We start from the raw sequence: 20,147 nt of genomic DNA on the forward strand, positions 1-20,147 counted from the left end.
CTTGGAGTTCCAGAATCTTGTTTCTAAGTCCGTTCGCGTTCCAAGCGATGATCTGTAGGGAAATTGGGGTGCTTTTGTTTTTATGCATTTATGAGAGCTGCTAGGATGGATTGGGTTTCTTGTAGAAATCTTTTTCTGGAGTCCGATGTGTGGGTAAGATTTGCTGAAGTCTTGCATCATATTTGCAAGGGAGTTTGTGATGACGGCTGCTAAATTTGGGTGGTATTGTTCCTGAGTGGCCTTTGTTGAGCGGACTACATCTGCGTAGGACTTCGTCTGCCGTTTGAGGTTTGCTTCGATCGGGGCTTCTGGTTGCGGTAGTTGGTTTTGTATCGTGTTTTGTCGACCTCTGGTGGGTTGAGGAGGTGGAGCTACTGCTGCTGGTTTTTGTAGATTAGTAGAGTGAGCAGATAGTCTGTTTTTTGGGTGTTGTATACATCCTTTGTAGTGTGCTGGATGCGGGCCCCTGCAGTTTGCACATTCAGCAGGGTTGGATTTTGGCTTGGTGCAGGTATATGTGGAGTGGCTCTCCCCGCATTTTAAGCACTTGTATTCTGCTTTACATAATCTCTGGGCATGACCATACGTTTGGCACCTGTAGCACCGTCCTGATGAGGTTTTTTTTTCTTAGTGGTTCTGGGCTGATTGATGTTAGGTCATATATGTTTTTATATGCCTGGTGGATCTTTACTAAGACGAGTGGCATCGGACATTTGTCTGCTCTGATCATTCTGCTGACCTTGATGGGTGGTAGGTCTTGGTAGCAGAGATCGGCGGCTATGTCTTCTGTATGTATGTGCTCTGATACTCCACGGAGAACCACCTTCAGGCTCCTCTCGGAGTCGAGGGTGAAGGTGTGGTATTGTATACCTTTATTGTCTAGCTCCTTTGTGAGTCTGCGGTAGTCCATTATAGTGGCGGGTTGGATTTTGATGCCGTCGTCTAAATTCTTTGCTGTTGTGTATGCTATATGTAGACTAGTCATAGTGGCCTTTAGTTCCGTCCACCTGTTCTTTTCTCTTAAGAAAATTTGAGGAAATTTCTCTTTAGTGGAGACGGGAGGGTCAGAGTTGTGTCCGTCTTCCTCCATACCTTCAGCTGTAGGTGGTTCTGTCGTCTGTGTTTTGCGTTTTTTCCGCGGGTGTGTCTCTCCTTGTTCCTGGGAGGGGGGGGGGGGGGAATTGGAGACCACCAAATCCAGCTTTTCTTCTATATTAGCAATATCCTCGCTTTCCTCATCGTCCCTCGTTGTGGAGTACAGGTTCAAGTAGCCTGGCCATTCCACTTCAAATTTTTTTAGTAATTTTTTCAGTAGGCTTAGCGCCAGACCTTTGTCTAGTGTTTCGATCAGGGCGTAGGTGTCTGTTTCAGTCATAATTACGTCTAGTAGGTTTTGATCGGGGTTGGTCAATTACTAAAACTGAAAATTAATAGCGAAACCTTACTTTTCGCTGAGTGAATCTCAATCAAAATTCACTCCTTTGTATCGAATGCACCTGGTAAAGTTTTCCACAAGTTAACTTTCTGCGATAGCTACCGTTAAAATCTAATGGCGTATTTTCTTTTTCAGAAATCACTACGATTCCTAAATTGTAACTAAATCAAAGTCCTCTATATATCAATCTATATCAATCAAATTGCATCTCAGAATTCACTGAGTACTTACTTCAATCATGCCTCACTCTCCGAAATCAGAATTCAAAATCTATTAATTATTCAAATATTCAACGGACAGAATCCTTTTACCATGATCGTCGTCATTCTTTGTCATTATTTATTTATAAAAGAAGTATTGTATTATATAAAAGGTGTAATTAAAAAATTGCTTTTATTGAGTAAGATAAAAAATTATTATTCCATTTATACCAAATATATACATTTAAAATATTGATGTTACCTAGTTTAATATGACTCATTTTATTTAATAAATTATGAATACGATTTTAGATTGTTTGTGTTATGTAGCCCACCCCATACCAACTTTGAACAACACTGCAAGCGAATTATACAATTCTATCTTATTAAAGTTTGACTTCGTGCAAACAGAACTTTAGCTGCCTCTTCTAACAAGTTATATTAGATATGCTAAATAATATAAATTATCGTAAAATAATTCTTAAAAACCTATGGCTATTTTTTTAATATAATTTCTAGAAAAAGCGTTGTTAAAAATAAGGAAATTCTCACCCTAAATGTTAGTTCAGTGTGGCGGGGGTAAATGTTTTATATAATCAGGATATGAAACTAAACTTGGATCGGAGTAACATCAGTTCTAGGTTTAAATTTATCCAATTATCACTTTTATTCGATTATACAAAACGACCCATTCAGGAAACTTTGAAGCTTAAATCAAATTAATAATAATTAGAACACTTTGAAAATAACGAAAACAAACAAAAAAAAAGCTCTTTTTTGAAGTACTTTTGTTTCTTCCATTGCTAAAGGTCGCCTAAGAATTTCTGTCCAATTGCACAATATAAAGGCGTGAAGAGGGGGGGGGTCGCTTTTGTATGCAAATACTTCTATAGAAAGCATCATTCAATCGATTTCGATTTGGAATTCTCTTACGTTGCTGAAAATGCAGTACACACAGTTCAGCTTCAACCTCACCGAACAAGTTGCTCGCCTCTTTCGATCCAGCTCAACGAAATCTTTATTCATTGGTTATTTGAAATCATTTTGGAACTATAAACTGAAAACTAATTAAACATTTTTAAATTAATGGTTTCAGTAAGTTAAAAATGGGAACACCTTTCTGTCTGTTAATATTAGCTTCCATTTTAGCTTCCATTTTTTTTTCATTTTTTAAACATCTTAATCTTATGTTTAAAGCATTAAACAATTAGCTTGACGGCCGAGCTAATTACATATTCATACCCAACCAACAATGCTTAACAGGTTGTGAATATGAATGTTTGTGATTGTCCTCTTCATTTGGTGTGTAAGAAAAATATATATATATAAATATTATTATTTCAACTAGTTATTATTAGTAAATATTTTACATATAAATAGAAATTATCAATAATATTTTATAAACATATTTACAAAATATTTGATTTTTTTCAGCCAATTATAAAAAATAAATAAACGACATATTTTACGCCATTTTTCAACATGGTTCTTTATTTCAAAATAGGCTAATTTAAATAGTTGTGTTGAATAGGCTTATAAAATCTATACTAGACGTTTATAATAGAAGGTTATAATATATGTAATAATAATTACACTGTTATACACAGAGATATCCTCCACGGACATAAATTTCCAATTAACACGATTTATTGTGAATACTGATATATATTATAAACACAGACGGACAAATTTCTGTTTCTTGAAACTAACAATTGTGAAATTTCTTTTTAACACACACAAACTTAGGTTATTACGTAAACGGGAATTAATAATATTAAAATCAATGAATAAATGAGAGTAAATACATAATTTGAGTTGTCTTCTGAGTAAATGTGCGAAGTTGAGTTGACTTCTGATTGGAGGTAAAACAAAAACCAACAGAAATACGATCATTATTTTCTCTATTTAACTTTTTCATTCCAAAACAAGTTACAAACATTATTTTGACTTTTAGGGGAACAGGATGGTGGTAAGTATTATTATTATTATTATTATTATTATTCCTGATACCTCCAAGGAGTCCGAAGACTCATCGTGGGAGGACATCTACAACTGTCACTACACCTAACCTCTACTACGAATCATCTCGATCAACGCCATCTACCGCCCACTTCCAACACCACCACAACTAGTAATTTTTGTCTGTAAATTGCGTGTGTTCTGAAGGGCCGATTTGTATGTATGCGGGATGAAAAACCCGAGTTTCCGGGAGAAAAAACCCTGCTACCTCCATATGAGATCGGCTAACTCACCTTCGATGGAAATCGACCAGATAAAGATTCCTCCCGTCGCGATGAGAATCGAACTTAGGCTTATTCCAATCGAAGGGCGCAATGTACCGTCGTTCTTCCAATTGCGCTACGGAGGCATATATATAAGCTCGAATGCAACCATCTGAAAGTGAGGTGCAAATATGTAATAAACTGGCCTCCTATTCAACTGGCAGTCAAGCCTTTTGGTCCCTTGCTAAGGCTGTTGGGCGTAACTTCTGCCCTTCCATGTTCGCAGCTCTGTTGCATCCTGATGGCACTATGGTAACCTCACTCAAGGAACGGACGGACCTCTGAGCATCAGATTTTTCCTCTAACTCCTGCATGGTCGTCATTCGTGCAGGAGTTGGATGTAGCAAACGACCTCTCGTTCTTCCACAAGCTGCCCACTGCATGCCGCCTCTGAACTTTCGCCAAAATGACATCAGAGAAACCCTCATTAGTCTTGATAATAATAAGATTCCTTGCTAGTTCCTCGGTTGTACTCAAAACTTGTGCTCTAGAACTGACACCCATCCTCTTATCGCCTATACAAACTTTCATATTTTACTGGCATTTACCCAACAGCATGGAAGCAACCCCACATCCAGCCTCTACTCAAAAAGGGATACAATAGTCAGCCATCTAACTATCATCCCAATACTCCCACCTCAGTAGTTTTAAAAGTGATAGAGAAGGTTATCAACAACCAGATTCCTCATTACCTTGAGATTCATCAGTTAGCGATCACCAATATAAATAATATGAATTCTGCCATTCTCTTTCTGCAGCCAACCTCCTAGCTGATCTCACCTATCTTTGGACTGATTTGGAATGATTTGGAGAAAGTCACGTTATCGCTCTCGGTATTTCTAAGGCATTTGATCATGTTTGGCACTGGGGCATCCTGAACAAACTGCCATCCTGTGGATTCTCTTCTGTACTGTGTGCTTAGATTGCCAGCTCGCTAACTGGTCGTTCATTGTGTGTCGTGATGGTTGGCTTCTTCTCATCAGATTTCCTCATCAACGTTGAAGTGATTAGGGATTCTGTGCTCTCATCCCCACGCTTTTCCTTCTTTATATTAATGATCTCCTTACTCTGACTTCAAATCCTATTCACAGCTTTACTGATTCTCTTTATTCCTCTTCATCATTCAATAAACCCTTCAGCACTCTAATTCCTCAAGAGCTTCCATAAACAGTGACTTGAACACTGACCTCACCATCTTAAAATGGGGCGAAGGCGACTTAGTAAATTTCAATGTTAAAAATACTGAAGCCTGCTTTATTCTATATAATGTTCCAGTTTCCCTTCAAGATTAATTTTCTCTTCTTGGATTGACTGTCACATCCAGTTAATCTTGGCACAAACATATCACTCACATCCTTAGCCTCTAAAAACTTTGGTGTTCTCTTTCTGTTCTGAACATTACTTCTCTTCCTCTCAACTCCTAACACTCCATAAGTCTCAGATCCGTCCAACTTTGGAGGTCTGTTCCCACATTTGGGATGAAGCACCCAAAACCTCTCTGAGAATTTTTGATGGCATTCAGAAGAGGTCAGTCCGCTTAATAGACGAAGACGATCCCTCCCTCACAAACTGCCTTCAGTCACTTTATTCCACTTTCATTGGCATTACTCCTCTGGATTGGCTGCTGACCATTCCTCCATTTTCTTCTTACCATAGACGCACTAGAGCAGTCATTATCCAACCCATACACTGTCCAGATTCGAACACACCGAACTAACACTTCTCATCAGCTTCCTTCATCCACCTGTATTCTTTGGAACGACCTTCCCCATACTGTTTTTCCCACTGAGTACAACCTCCCAGTTTTTAAGAAACGTATCAACAGGCTAAATTTTCTCCTTAATCCATTGCCACACATGATGGCATTGTAGTGTTAATGGTCTTTTGACCTTTCATGTGTGAGGTCAACACGAAAAAAAAAAAAATGTAAGGGAGAAAGAGAGTAATTGTATATTTCAAACAGATCTTTACGTTTTACACTTTTGTTTTCACTAGATTTTTTTTTATTTGCTTAATGTTGAAAATGAAAATAAACTATGAGAGTTATTAATAATAATAAAAAGAAATTAAATTTGTATAATTAACATATATGTATTATAAGGTTTTTATGTTAAGAAATTATTGTTAAACACTAGTACTTTCTCTCCTGCCAGTTAGAATTTGTATATATCTCACTCTTTATAATTTTGTTTCTTCTAAGGATATCCGATTATTCTGGGAAAGCCTGCCATTTTATCCCATGGAATAAGCCAAAGGTGGGGACCTTCCGGCCAGCGGGCCGTATAAGGCCCCCGAAATCATTTGGACTGGCACTGCCAAGGCAAACGCAGGCAGGACTCGAAATTCAATAAATCAAGTAACGTCCATTTTGGGACAGACAGGACCAGGGCCGCCGAGAGGGGGGGGGGGGTGACATGAGACTTTTGTCACGGGCCCGGCATCGAAGAGGGCACGACCGTCGTGCCCCGACGTGTCACATAACTGTGTTTATAATGAATGGTTTTAATTCTCGTAATAATACAACAATGATAAAGGATAATAACATATCGAGAATAATACTGTGTTTTGTTTTAGACAGACGGCTACGCTCTTTAGTTCGCCGTGATTGGCCGTGCGGTTTGTTGCACAAATAGGCATTCGTGCAAGGTTGTTGCAATCGGCTGCGCTAGCGCTAACTAGTAATTGCATTCACAGTAATGTTCCCTGCCAGAATGCTTCGTTCTTGTTAGTATTTTGATAGCGAAGTTTTTGTGATTGTTTGTAAAGTGTAAACTGTACAGTGTAGGCCGTGCGCTAAAAAAATAAAAGTAAGTATTCTTATTCATTTGATTTTTTAATTATTAAAATTATATTTTTATTAATAAGAATTTGACCAACAGAAATGTATCATCATAAATCTGGAAATCAAAAACGAAAGGAGAAAAGGGATCGTGATAAGGCAAAAGAAGATTTAAAAAAACAAGCATTTACTCCTACTGAAATATTTGAAGACGGAAGAACACCAAGATATTGAAAGAGTGATGCACTTTTTTAAGTGGGGCCCGGAACACAGACTTGTCACGGGTCCGAAAATTTCCCTCGGCGGCACCGGACAGGACACATACAAGTACATGACAGGACAAAGAGGTTTCCTATATTATTATTATTATTATTATTATTATTATTATTATTATTGTTCCGGGCAACTCCAAGGAGTCGACAGACTCATCGAGGGAGGCCCCAACATCATGTCAAGAACAACTATTCGACATTCACACAGTATCTATCATACCTTGCCTTGAACTCATTCGCGGTCGCAGCACCCACAACAGACTCTGGAAGCTTATTCCACTCATTCACTACTCTCCAAGTTAAAAAACCTAGCTCTAACACCCTTGTCAACCACGCTCTTGCCCAGCTTCCATTCATGGCCCCTAGTCCTCCACACCACCAGTCATATTTTCAAAAATATCTTCTGGATCAATCTTATAGAAACCCTTCAGTAATTTGAATGTCTCAATCATATCACCCCTCCTTCGCCTATCGACCAATTTTTGCAACTCACAAATCTTCAACCTATTCTCATAAGGTTCATTCCACAGACCTGCTACCATCTTGGTCACTCGTCTCTGGATCCTCTCCACTTCCTCCCCATCACGAAGAAACCCTGGTGCCCATAACTGGGCACAGTAGTCCAGATGGGGTCTTATCAAGGCTCGATACAGAGGAACAACAACTTGTTTGTCTCTGCATGTTAAAGTATTTTTCAAAAGCCAAGTGATTTGGTGAGCTGTTTTAGTCACCTTTGCAATGTGCCCCCTAAACTTCAATTCGCTATCCACCAACACTCCCAAATCCCTGGCCTCATCAATCTCCTGGAGTACGGTTCCACCAGTGCGATATACTGCTGCTATTCTTTTCGCCCCAAAGTGCATAACCTTACATTTTGGCACATTAAATTGACATCCATTTTTCCTAGCCCAGTCCTCCAAACTATCCAAATCATCCTGTAAAATTTTGACATCCTGTGCACTCATAATTGCTCTACCCAACTTTGCATCATCAGCAAACAAGTGAACACTTCCTCTCAAATCCTTTCCTATATCATTGATGAAACAAATTGAAAAGCAGTGGTCCAAGAATAGAGCCTTGTGGCACTCCACTAGTCACAAGCCGTGTTTTTAGACTCCACTCCTGAATAAACCACTCTCTGGTATCTCTCCTTCAACCACCCTCCTATCCATCTCATCAACCCTATATCTATCCCCATCTGCTCCAGTTTACTGATTAGGGTTCCATGTGGTATCCTGTCAAAGGCCTTGGCAAGGTCCAGTAGTATTACTGTAAACCCATTACCCCTATATATATATATATATATATATATATATATACATCTCTCACTCTCTCTCTCTCTCTCTCTCTCTATATATATATATATATATAAAATTATATTGTGATAGTTTAAAATCGCAGCTCATATAATCACATAAATATCTCTTTCCGGTCCAATCTGTAGTCTGTGTGCGTGTGTGCTGGAGTAGCGCTTTTAATAATTCTAATTTTAATTCTTTGGAACCTAAGTAATGTAAACTTTTAGCTATTGAACAATGGAACCTAATAGATTACATTCTTCAGTTAATTTAATACAAAATTAATCAATTTACAAAACTTTGTTTTTTAGGAACATTGTTTTACTTTATATGCGAATATTTATTATGCTTCCATTTATTAGTTTCCATGCAAAGCTGATAGATTTTTAGGTTCTGTTTATCATGATCTTGGTCCTCCGTGTTACTCGAGGAATTCGAATGAAATGAAAAATATAATTATTTCATTTCAGCTAAAGAAATTGGAAAACAAATAATTTTTGAAAAGAACTATGATATACCTTTTCATACGAGACTTTTTTAATCAATAAAGCAAAACTATAAAACAATTTGTCAGGAGCGGGGTTCGAACCCGCGCCCTCCTACGAGGACCAGATCTTAAGTCTGGCGCCTTAGACCACTCGGCCACCCTGACTGATTGTCGCATTCCTTGCGACCTCGAGAGTCGATGATACGAACGTTGGATATGTTCCAAATCCGAGATGCAGGATTAGAACAGCGATCAAAGCAAAATAATCGCGTCGCTGGCGACACACACACACTGGATAGTTATTAAAACTTAAGTGGTGACGTTCTAGAAATGGCGACTACAAAGAAAAGAAAAGTTCATGCAGTGTCGATCTTTCCAAGAGAAATGGACAAATGATTATTTTTTTTTGTTGAAGTCAAAGGCAAACCTGTGTGCCTAGTTTGTGGCGATGCGTTAGTAGTAATGAAAAAAAGCCCATCTGGAGCGTCATTGCAACTCGAACCATGCTAAACTCAATGAATTGGGAGGCCAAATGCATCTGGATAAAATCAATGCTATTCAGCGGATTTTGGAATCACAACAAGCTGCTTCACTGGGCCTCTTTATGACAGAGACAACGTTATTCAGACGAGTTATGTAATGAGCGAGCTAATCGCAAAGAAGCTGAGGCCTCATGTAGAGGGAGAGTTTGTGAAAGAGAGCATGGTGCCTGCTGCGGAGTTGTTAGCACCAGACAAAGTAAAATTGTTTCAGTGTTAGTTTGTCTCGGAGAACCATTTCAGATCGGATTACTGACTTAGCTCAAGATATTGAAAAAACATTGAAGGATTCTGCAGGAGATGTTCAATCTTTCTCTCTGGCTTGTGACGCGACAAAGGATATAACAAATACTGCTCAATCTGGCCGTTTTCGTTCGTGGGATAACTGCAGAGTTTGACACGCGAGAGGAACTGCTATCACTGGAAGCCATGCATGGCACTACAAGAGGTGAGGACTTGTTTGAGAGACGGGTTTTATCAATGAAAAAACTTGAGCTAACATTTGAAAAGCTAAGCGGCTTTACTACAGATGGAGCTCCAGCCATGGTTGACTCGCAAAACGGGTTAATTGTATTTGTCAAGAAAGAACTGAATCGTCTCACATACGCCTCACCAAAGAGAAGCAGTTCCAGTCATCACATTAGAGGTGAGTTAATTAAATGTTTGACCAAATATAGCAGGCTAATTTTTAAGTTGATAATTTTATATCTCCCGCGAATGATGTTATAAATATCCAAATTGCCCTTGGCAGAAAAAAGGTTCCCAACTCCTGGAATAAGCACTATGCAATTCTGGCATATTTCTAGTTAGTAAATTTCTCATATCTTTGTGAGAGGGCGCTTTCATTGTTTGTTTAAAACTGGATATGATTTCTTTTAATTGTTCTTTAAACAGCTTAATATATCAAATAATTATATATTTGAGAATTACGCTAAACAGTCTGAAAATCTAACTCGAGAACTTTGCTCCAAAATTTAAAATAAAAATAAAAACAAAAATGAAATTAATTCTGAGAAAAGATTGTAGTTTAATACACCTAATATTTTCTAAAATAAAGTAATTTTATCTTCGAAAAAAAAAAAGAAGCACAATTTGCTTTACTTATACTTATACAGTAGTGCCTTGGTAAATCTTTGTTAACGACGAGTGGCTGTATGAAAAAAATGTCTTGGTTAACGACTATCGATTATGTGAACCTCTATCCGATCTAAAAAAACCGGAATTTTCCGATCGCACTCAACCACGCGCGGGAAGACACTGTCGAATAGAGATCAGCCACGTGGCATAGCTATGAAGCTAAGATATGTTTGACCCATCATAGCCAGCTGTTTACGTTTACGTTTATTGTTTCTTTTCTTGTAGTGTACTGTGCTTTATTTTAAAATTTGTGGTTATAAATGCATTTTATGATGAAAATTAGTATTTAAGCATTTATTTTTTATGTGTTGGTTCATATAGACAATAAATCGGCGGGTGTGTGTGTCACTGTTCGTTCGCCATCAAAAGGCAAAATCAAATCTCATCTGTATAATAATCGTTGTATCTATAAGCTGCTAATCAGTGTATGTTACGGTAAGTGCTGTATCTAATAACGTCAAAAGTCAAAAATTGCAGGTCTCGAATTTAACTGTTAACTTTGAGTTCAAAAAGTTTTTTTTTTTTAACTTTTACTTTTATTTTCAAGTAACGATATGTTCTTGGTATCCCTTGTCTTAGTGTTGTACAATTTCGCAATCTGTTTAAAGAGCCACACCTCAGTGATACTAAACCTCCCACTCTCAACACACAAAGCGGACTCAAGTTATCAATAATAATCTTCTTTACTAGTAAATAATCTACGAGTTTTTAAGACCATAAGCGTTAGTTTTTACATCCACGTTGAAACGTTCATTTATCACATCAATTCTCATCCGATCTTTCTATTACGGTAATCATATACCTGAAAAAAAAGTTCACAAAATTGTTATTTATGAAACGCATACATTTTTACTGACGGTTGCATATACCACAGACGACAGCACAGCATGTATCGAGGCAGATTACTTACCTATATGGAATAGGTGTAGGTTCCTCCAGAGTATCTTTGGATGGACCTTCATCTGCATTCTCCACAGTAATCCCATTGATGGTCGCCAATGGCAATATGTCCTGATTATCATTTAAATCCACACCATCCACTTCCATTACGTGTTCTGTTCGTTCAAAATATCTTCAAGAACCTATTGATAGAAACGTTTTTTAAAATTTTCTACAATGACTTCAATATTTTATTTTATAAGTGATATCTCTTCATCATTCCTATCATAAATTTTATCACAAAAATAACTGAATATACGAGTGGATAATTTCTTAACATAGCTTCTCTGATTTTGAATATACTTGGTTCATCAGTGTACAGATATTTGTATATCCATAGGAGAAAACAAATCTGTTGGTAGCAACCTCGCATGAAACTCCCCCTGGCGGTTTGGAAGGCTATGGACACTTAAGTGCCTGTTAAAGCCACTTGGATGTATTTTTATTTTATTTATTTATATTTATTTATTTATTTTTGTTTTATTGTATTTATATTTATTTATTTTATTTATTTATTATTATTATTACTATTTCGTGACACCTCCAAGGAGTCCAAAGACTCATCGAGGGCACTTACTCTACAACTTTGCCTACACCAACACCATCTACTGCTCACCACCACCGGTAGTATTTTTTGTCTGTAAATTATTAGTTATTTTTTATTTTATTTATTTATTTTTTGCTGCGCTGATGCTAAGATACCATTTATGGACAAATAAAATAATGAAAGGTAGGCAAATACGGTTTCATAAACATGTTAAAATCTTCATAACGTTGATTTAGCACATCTACAAAGACAAATGAGTTTTCTTCTTAGCGCGCATGCGTGGGTGGTATATACCTTCAACCATACATCATACAATAAGTGAACTAATATAAACATAAATTAGTGACCATTAAAAGGTATCGAAACGGCGTTTAAAATATATTTTTTGTTATCAGATAAATGTAAGATCAAAGAGTATGATATCAACTATGTATTTTCTTGATTTTCTTGATATTGAAAACATTCAACAGCTTATAAATAGCATTATTTTTAACTCCATCAATATATTACTGTTTACTATATTAAAAGTAATTATTTTAATAAATAACTTTTCGATTCTTTATAACATATTTTTACAAGGTACATTATGGATAATAAATACAAAATACAAATGCCAAAAGTAAAAAAAAAAATCTTAATTTTGTATTTTTGTATTTCATTCCAAATTTTTTTTTGTATAAACTAATGCAAAAGAATAAACGATGTCAGTGATGATATCTGTTATTCTTAATAGTAACAGGATTAGTGATGGTAGCTATTAGACGTGAAATTTATTTACTTACGGAAACTACCGGCTGAAATTAATGACGAAACACAAAAAATCTTTTGGAGAGTTTGGTTCGGTGCTATCAGTGATCCGACCCCATTTTCAAAAATACCCAGAAATTGAACAAGGCGACAAAATATACTTAAAAATGAAAATGAATAAAGTGATTCCAAATTTTGTAATCATTCAAGGATACACAGTAATGGTCAACTATCAAGGAATGACCAGGCTGTGTAGCCGATGTCACAAAGAAGGCCATGCCGCAAGAGAATGCTCTTTAAATAAATGTGGTAATTGTGCCAAAATAGGTCATTCTCAAGTAACCTGTAAAGTTCCATGCAGCCAATGTGGGAATTCTTCCCATTCAAAATACCAATGTCCAAAATTTAATACATCACTAGTGTCTTTAGAGGAGTTTCCCTCTCTACCTGCTACAAAAAAAAAAGAACGTATCCTTTATCAGTCTAACCCAAAATGTTCTCCATCTACATCAGACAAGAAGCTTTCTGTGGTGGAAGAGGAAGAAGCAATGTTGTATACTATAGAGGAAGAAGGGAAACTTTCTTCCACGCCTATTCCTTCTGTTATAGACTCTCCAAAAGAAAAAAACTACATCAGAAGATATCCCAAATATAAATAAAGATACAGATCCAAATATTTTTGCGAAAGAGTGTGCACCAATGTTAGAAGAAATGTTTAACAACTCAAATCCTGATGACGATATTGATGTTCTTAACCGTCAGTGTAAAATGCTCGAAGAGTCGGATGAATGTTTTAACACGACAGCTGACCAAGAAATTCACAAAGTTACTAATAGGAAAGTTAATTTGATTAAACATTGTTCAGTTATTATGGACGATATGTCTGTGGAAAAACCTGAAAATGTTGGCCCTAAAAGACCCAGGTCAATCAGTGGTGACACTGATATTTCTAAATGCTCTGATCATGTGGGGAAAAAAATATAAAAAAAAGTCAAAACAATAATTTGTTAATCCCAAGTTTTCTCTAATCTTAAAGTTGTTAAATTTCGTTACAATCTTAAAGTTAACTTCACTTCATTAAACTCCTTGCTTAAATTTAAACTTCATTTTTCGATATCCCTGTTCTCTTGAGTGGCTGCAAACGCCACTCAAGAGGGGGGGGGGGAAACAGCTCTTTCTTTCAGTTAGATTCTTTTTTGGCTGGTTGTCGTTTGGATTTTATATTTTCTTCTTCTGCTTGATGTCTTTGTCGTTTAGTTGTTGCAGCTGTTACTTCCTCCACTGGTCCTCCCCTCCCCCTCAATTGCTGTGTCAGTTTTCGTGGAGGAATTCTCGGATTCTGTTTAACGGCTTGGCTTTTTCTTCTTGGTTTTTCCAAACGACGTCTTCATAAATTCTGCCCGTTTCACCGCCCCTCCCCCTCAGAATCAGCTGTCGTTGTTGGTAGCGATGGAAATTCAGGAGCCCTGTTTATGTGCTCTGACGTGTCCGTGCTATCAGAATTAACCGATGGGGGAGTTTTGAGTAATTCGATAGCCCCCTCCCTCCAGCCGTTCTGCCACTATTTGATACGGACACGTGTTGATCTTGTGGTCTTGTTACTGCCATTTTCTGCAAGGACTAATACAGTCCTCTAGGTTCTGTCTAGATGCGTTGCAGTTACGACATTTGGCTCTTATGCATTCCGCTCCCAGATGGTAATATGAACCACACCTAAGCACTGTCTCCTCTCACCCGGATAACTAACCATAACCCCTGCATAACCAATTAGTAGGAAATTAGGAACCGGGCTCTTCATTTCCATAGCCAAGCTAATCTCTCCATATTTTCACTCCGGTTTATCGTTGTCAGTACCTATCTTTAACATTCCCCCATTTCGAGAAGATCTGTTTTCAACATATTCTAAAGGAAACATATTCGTCACTGTTTTCAACATATTCTAAAGGAAATCTGTATTTTAATTGTTCAAATTAGGCTTCCAATCATGATTGTAGTTATTTTGTCCCCTGCGTATTTAAAACTTTGCAGCAACTTTCTTTTCTACATTCTTGACGATTATAATATAATCGTCAAGATCCATAAATATTACGAGATCCTACTGCTTCGCATAAAGCTTGGCGAACTACTTTTTTTTTTTCTATATCTGGGTCGATTTCAAATTGGGTCTATTTTGGGTCTTTTTTTTTTTTTCTATTTAATTTGAGTCTATGGTATTTCAAAGCCTAACTTTCTTACCCTAAGCAAGAGCGAAGCCATAATTAATTTTAAACTGTTATAACAGAGAAAAAAAAGAAGGAAGAAAGTAAGTATAATGGTTAAAAACCACTACAATGTATCCCGTAGGAACCAGTCCTACCAGCAAATAATCCTGTAGACTAGAAAGTCTACTAGCAAATCCCATAGGTCAGGAGACCTTCTAGGTCAGGAAACCTACTAAGAAAAGTAAAAAAAAAAAAAAAGCGTACAAGAGAAACTAAATACGACCCTACCTTACGACAGGAGTTCTATGAAGATCACGGCAGAGGTAAGAACTTCATCGAACTCCTAATCTCTTCAATACATTACTTATCCTGCGCCTACGAGTAAAGTGAAATCCGATATTCTGTATCCTTTCACAGATATACAAAAATCAGATAAACTGAAGTATGTGAATAATAGAAGCCCTCTTCCCCCCCAAAAAAATACATATGAATTTATAATATACAAAATATACGACCAGGTAACAGGTCAATGGTTTCATTAATTCAGTAAAAATTAGCATCAAATAGAAATAAAGAAATGCCGAAAAGAAAATTAGTGTACATCGATCTTGATGCTGCCTGCCAAGTTTTTTTTTTTTTTTAACTGTCTAAATTCCGGACAAGGAAGTAAATATTCCTTGTCACCTCCTTGTAAAGGTCATCTTAATGTGGAAGTATCATATTCAATTAAAAATAACAGCAAAGATGAGACACTCTAATGAGCAGGATGGACTATAAAAAATCTTGCGATCCACTTCCAAAGATGTGCTTTAATGATCTTCTCCGTGCCCACAAAAATCGATACACTTAACCATGCCAGACAGGAAAACATCAGTCAATTTTTGAAGGCACGCACAACGCGGAAGTAATAGTTCAAAGAGTACAAAGAGGAATGAAAGCCATCTGAGGGTTTTCGTATCTTCGATCTCCAAGTAGTAAAAAATGCTGTAAAGTTCTTACTATAAAGTCTAGTAATTCGAAGTGTTTTTGGACGCATTAAAATAAGACGCATACTTCACGGACTGCGAATAACTGCAATAAATTCCTTTTTGGAATGAACCGAGAACATAAGTTATGAGTTGGATGTTATCCAGACTGGCTATCAGACATTTATTAATGCAAAGAGGAGATGAACGGGAACAGAGGAAAATAATAGCACGAATTTGTAGGAGGCATAAAACATGCAAGGTTAGACTTTATAAATTACAGATGGGGAAAGGGGGGTGTAAAAAAAGAAGATAAACAGTAAGCAACAAAAACTACATAGAAAGAACAAAATAAAGACAATAAAATGGATGGAAAGATAGCGCCAAATGTAATGAATCGACCGGATTCAATTTTCGTTATCAGATTCAAATTTCAAATGCAACAAAGTCTTGTTTCTTATCTCATGTATGTCCTAAGCTAACTTATAAACTTCCTTTAAGTCTACATTCTATCTCCAATTTGTTCAATTCAACAACGCCCAACTAACCAAATGATTCTCATAATTATACGGTACAGTCCCTGCACTCGCTCAATGAAACCTAGGTGAGTAATGTTGTGCAGTAATCCAATCAGAAACTTGCATAACGACCCCATAACTTTCCTTCTCCTACAAGTGAAGCTTCTATTAATTTAAGTCTTTACCACTGACATAATATAAGCGGAAGAAACTGATGAGATCTTACATCATTTGGTAGTCAATACAAGTCAGGGTTAATCAGTCTACTTTTCTTCATTGTCAGTCGTCTGGATTTGGAGAATTAAACAGAAGGGTAGCAAATAAATACCACACATATAGAAATGTGTTGGGAAACTTTGCAGAAAATAATAAAGCTAATAATAAGTGCCTGTTGGTTTTTTGCTCGGAAAATGGACAAGTTATTAATAACATCGTATTCAAATACAATGATGTGCTCAAATTCACAAGCAGAGAGGACAAACCCACAAGAAAAGTCTCACAGATTATATTATCGTTGATACTGACTTTGGATTAATCCAAGATATAGAAGTATATAAGAGATTTCAAATAGCAGTGGGCTAAGTATTTTTCATTTCAATAAAGTTTATATTTCTTTCTAATAAATTCCGGAACCCTGGCTGTAGAGACCAAACATGGAGCTTTTTTGAAACCCCCTTCAGGCCTTCAATAAGCGAAACGGCAGTCTCACACTTGTAATCACAAACATCCATTCCCAAACCTGGATTCGAATCTGCAGCCTGATTGTTAGAGATGTGATTCTACCCACTCGGCAAACAAGGCGCGCTAACCACAATTCAGGATGACAAGTTGTTTTTGGACCCTATTAAGGAAACTTAAAAATTGCAGTTGGCCGGAAACAGGCTGTGTGATCATGTTTGGGCTCACGAGTGTAATTTACAGGACCCCCCCCCCCTGTTAAAGACAGTTATATTAAGCCTCATTATTCAAAGACATTATCCTCTCATATAAATCTAAGAAAAAAAAACTTCATTATGTCTTTTACCAAATTAAATAATGGCTGTGACAGATTAATATAAAAATCTGTAATAAAAATGAAAACAGGGTTCGGAGAAAAATTAGAGAAGTGAAAAAATGGTGTGAAGAGCATAATCATAATAGAAATGAAAAGATTAGGAAGGAACTTGACATTATCTATGATCTGTTATCCTAGTATAGATGTTGGATTCCTAGATGGTCGAAAAAAATTCCTGCAAGAAGATCAAGATGTGAGTTGAAGCAGTTTGATTCAAACCAGTCATGAAGTCTTCAATTTCTTACACTTATAATTGAAGAATATCTATTAAACGTCCCCTTGAAGATTTACACCAGAGAATGTTGCTGATGATTTATCAAAAATTTCCGATTAGATTTTAATCTAAGTTTAGAAAGGGTCAATATTTATTTCCAAATTGAAACATTTGCCCAAAAGGGTTACAAACAAACATTTTAATCTTCTTATATTCTTTTCTTCACAGACCTTTCGATGTAGTGTTTTTTTTTTTTTTTTTTTTTCTAAAATCGAATCAAATGAGTCAAATAAATTTTATACTTCAGACTACAAACTATGACATGCAAGCTGTAAACATCGTGAATATCTGGTGAGAACAGTGGATTTCTCTTTTACGTCTAAGCCAAATATGCAATTTAGAAACTTCGTCCGGAAATGGTTATTTCGAAATCACACTGTGCTGAAATATTTGGTTGCGAGATTATATATTGGTTTACACCTAACTTAAAGAATTTTAGTTCTAATTGCAGTTTGAAATAAGCTGATCATAGTAATTTTGCTTAGGTAAGATTCCAACAAAATATACAGAAAATAGCTACCTCATGTAAATACATGAATAAATTAGTATGGTGTTTTAATAAATGCCTTTATTTAATATTTTAAATGTAAAAATATTTTAGAATATTTTCACTATTTGAGAACTATTTATAAATCATTGTATAAAATATACGAAAATTTATTAATACTTATATTTCTTAGATAAAACTGAAAGAAGTGTACTTCACTAAACTTGTAAATTGTGATTTAAAAACTTTAGTGGTGACTACATTTTTATTACAACATTGCCAAACACACACACAAGATTCTTTCAAAATAGTGACACTTCTAAAGAAAATAACTACTTGCAGTATTTTTATTTTTGACAGTTTTAGGATTAAGGCGTTATAATTTGCGGCCTTAATGTTTTATTTTTTTTTTCGGAAATAATTAAAAAAGAACTTTATACATGCATGCATTAATATGAAAATTATATGAAAGACAGTTTATTCAAAATCCTTATTTTACAACTGTACATATTAGGAAGCAAATTTCTAAATATTTGAAGAAATAACTGTGAGATGCTATTGTCAAGAATAATATATTATTTGTGTGTTGAAAGTCAAGTGAATAGAAATATTATTTGCTATTTATACTTTCGGTATTAGCTGGATTAGTGAAGAATAGAATTAAGGTCAGGAAATATTCATATATCATGTTGGTAGTAATTGATTGTATTTGATCTGGGAAATTTATTTTTTAAAAAAAATATCGCCTTTTTTATAACTAATGGGATCAACTTATCTAATACATGTGTATACATGTATTAGTCATATAAGTCCAAACATGAATCTGAAAAAGAAATGACGAACCATTTATGTCCAAATTCCAGTCATGTGATGTTTGTAGATTTCACAAACTGCGCTACTACTGTTTCCGTTTACATTGTTTTGAGATTATGCTAATATTCTGCTTTCGGTTTCTTGTAAATAAATAAATAATATATTCTTTGGTTTATAAGACCGGCTAACTCACAATTTTCATAATTATCGTAAGCATCAATCTGCATTCAGATTTCGTCAGCCAGTGTAGTTATTTGCATACAAACGGACGTACGGATAATAACAGAAGTTTAATAAGTACTCACGCATTTTAAAATTTTACTAATCCTACTTAAAAATTATCTAAGAGCCGAGAAATCTCCCAATAAAGTTGTTAAATAGACCAGGCTGGATTAAAAAAAAAAAAACTTTAAATACTCCAACATGCTTTAGCAGTTTTCAAGGCATAGAAACATTCTGATAATTTTAAATTTCTAAATCTGTTCACCCTACTGAGTTATTCATAAGCAAATTATTCAAATATAAAATAAAATAATGAATTCAGGTCTTCCAAATCTTATTGAAAAAGACCTGACGAATATGAATTGTGCAACATTTGGTAGGCAGGGGTATTACCAGATGAACTCAGACCAAATCATTTTAGCAACAAATAGAAGTATAAAGTGCAATCTGGTTTGATTTGTTTCTAGTACATTCCACCCACAAAAAGGTATGAACATGTATATTAGTACTGTGGGATTGACTCAAGACTAAATAATCAGAAAACCTTGCTCTAAAAAATCACACAATAACTTTTTTCAAGCCACGTCAGGGTTTCTGTAAGTACAGAACGATGATCCCACCTATTTCGATGAAAATCTACCACCTAAAGATATTAACAAATACATCCTTGTCTACAGTGAGATGCGAACCCAAAACTTATTGGTTGAGGAAGGGGAACTGATGTACACTCGGTTATCCAAGCTAGTTGTTGGCTTAACATAAATACCAAAATAATTATAATTATTATTAAAGACCTCCAGGGAGTAAAAGACTCATCGAGGGAGGCAAATACATTCCAAACCAGCTCTCATACCTTCTCTTAATGCACTCGCCACTTCAAGAGGCAAACTGTTCCACTCACTCACTCACTGCTCTACGAGAGAAAAATCTAGCTCTCCACTCTTTCTCAAC

At 35.9% G+C, this 20,147-nt stretch overlaps 1 protein-coding gene and 1 non-coding gene across 2 annotated transcripts in view; both read right to left on the reverse strand.

Moving 5' to 3' along the window:
• LOC150105840 (tumor protein p53-inducible protein 11-like) overlaps positions 1–20,147 on the reverse strand; it is a 223,458-nt gene that overhangs the window by 177,105 nt on the left and 26,206 nt on the right. Inside the window, exon 2 of the mRNA XM_090393615.1 lies at positions 11,340–11,511. Coding sequence (XP_090249741.1) covers positions 11,340–11,476 — 137 coding nt within the window. The 5' untranslated portion in view covers positions 11,477–11,511. The remainder of the gene's footprint in view (positions 1–11,339; positions 11,512–20,147) is intronic.
• TRNAL-UAA (transfer RNA leucine (anticodon UAA)) lies at positions 8,835–8,918 on the reverse strand. The gene has a single exon. It is a non-coding gene; the product is annotated as a tRNA-Leu (tRNA).

The sequence above is a fragment of the Typopeltis vanoorti genome, chromosome 6 (genome assembly GCF_054136105.1).
Source record: "Typopeltis vanoorti isolate ZY-2024b chromosome 6, IOZ_Tvanoo_1.0, whole genome shotgun sequence".
Lineage (NCBI taxonomy): Eukaryota > Metazoa > Arthropoda > Arachnida > Uropygi > Thelyphonidae > Typopeltis > Typopeltis vanoorti.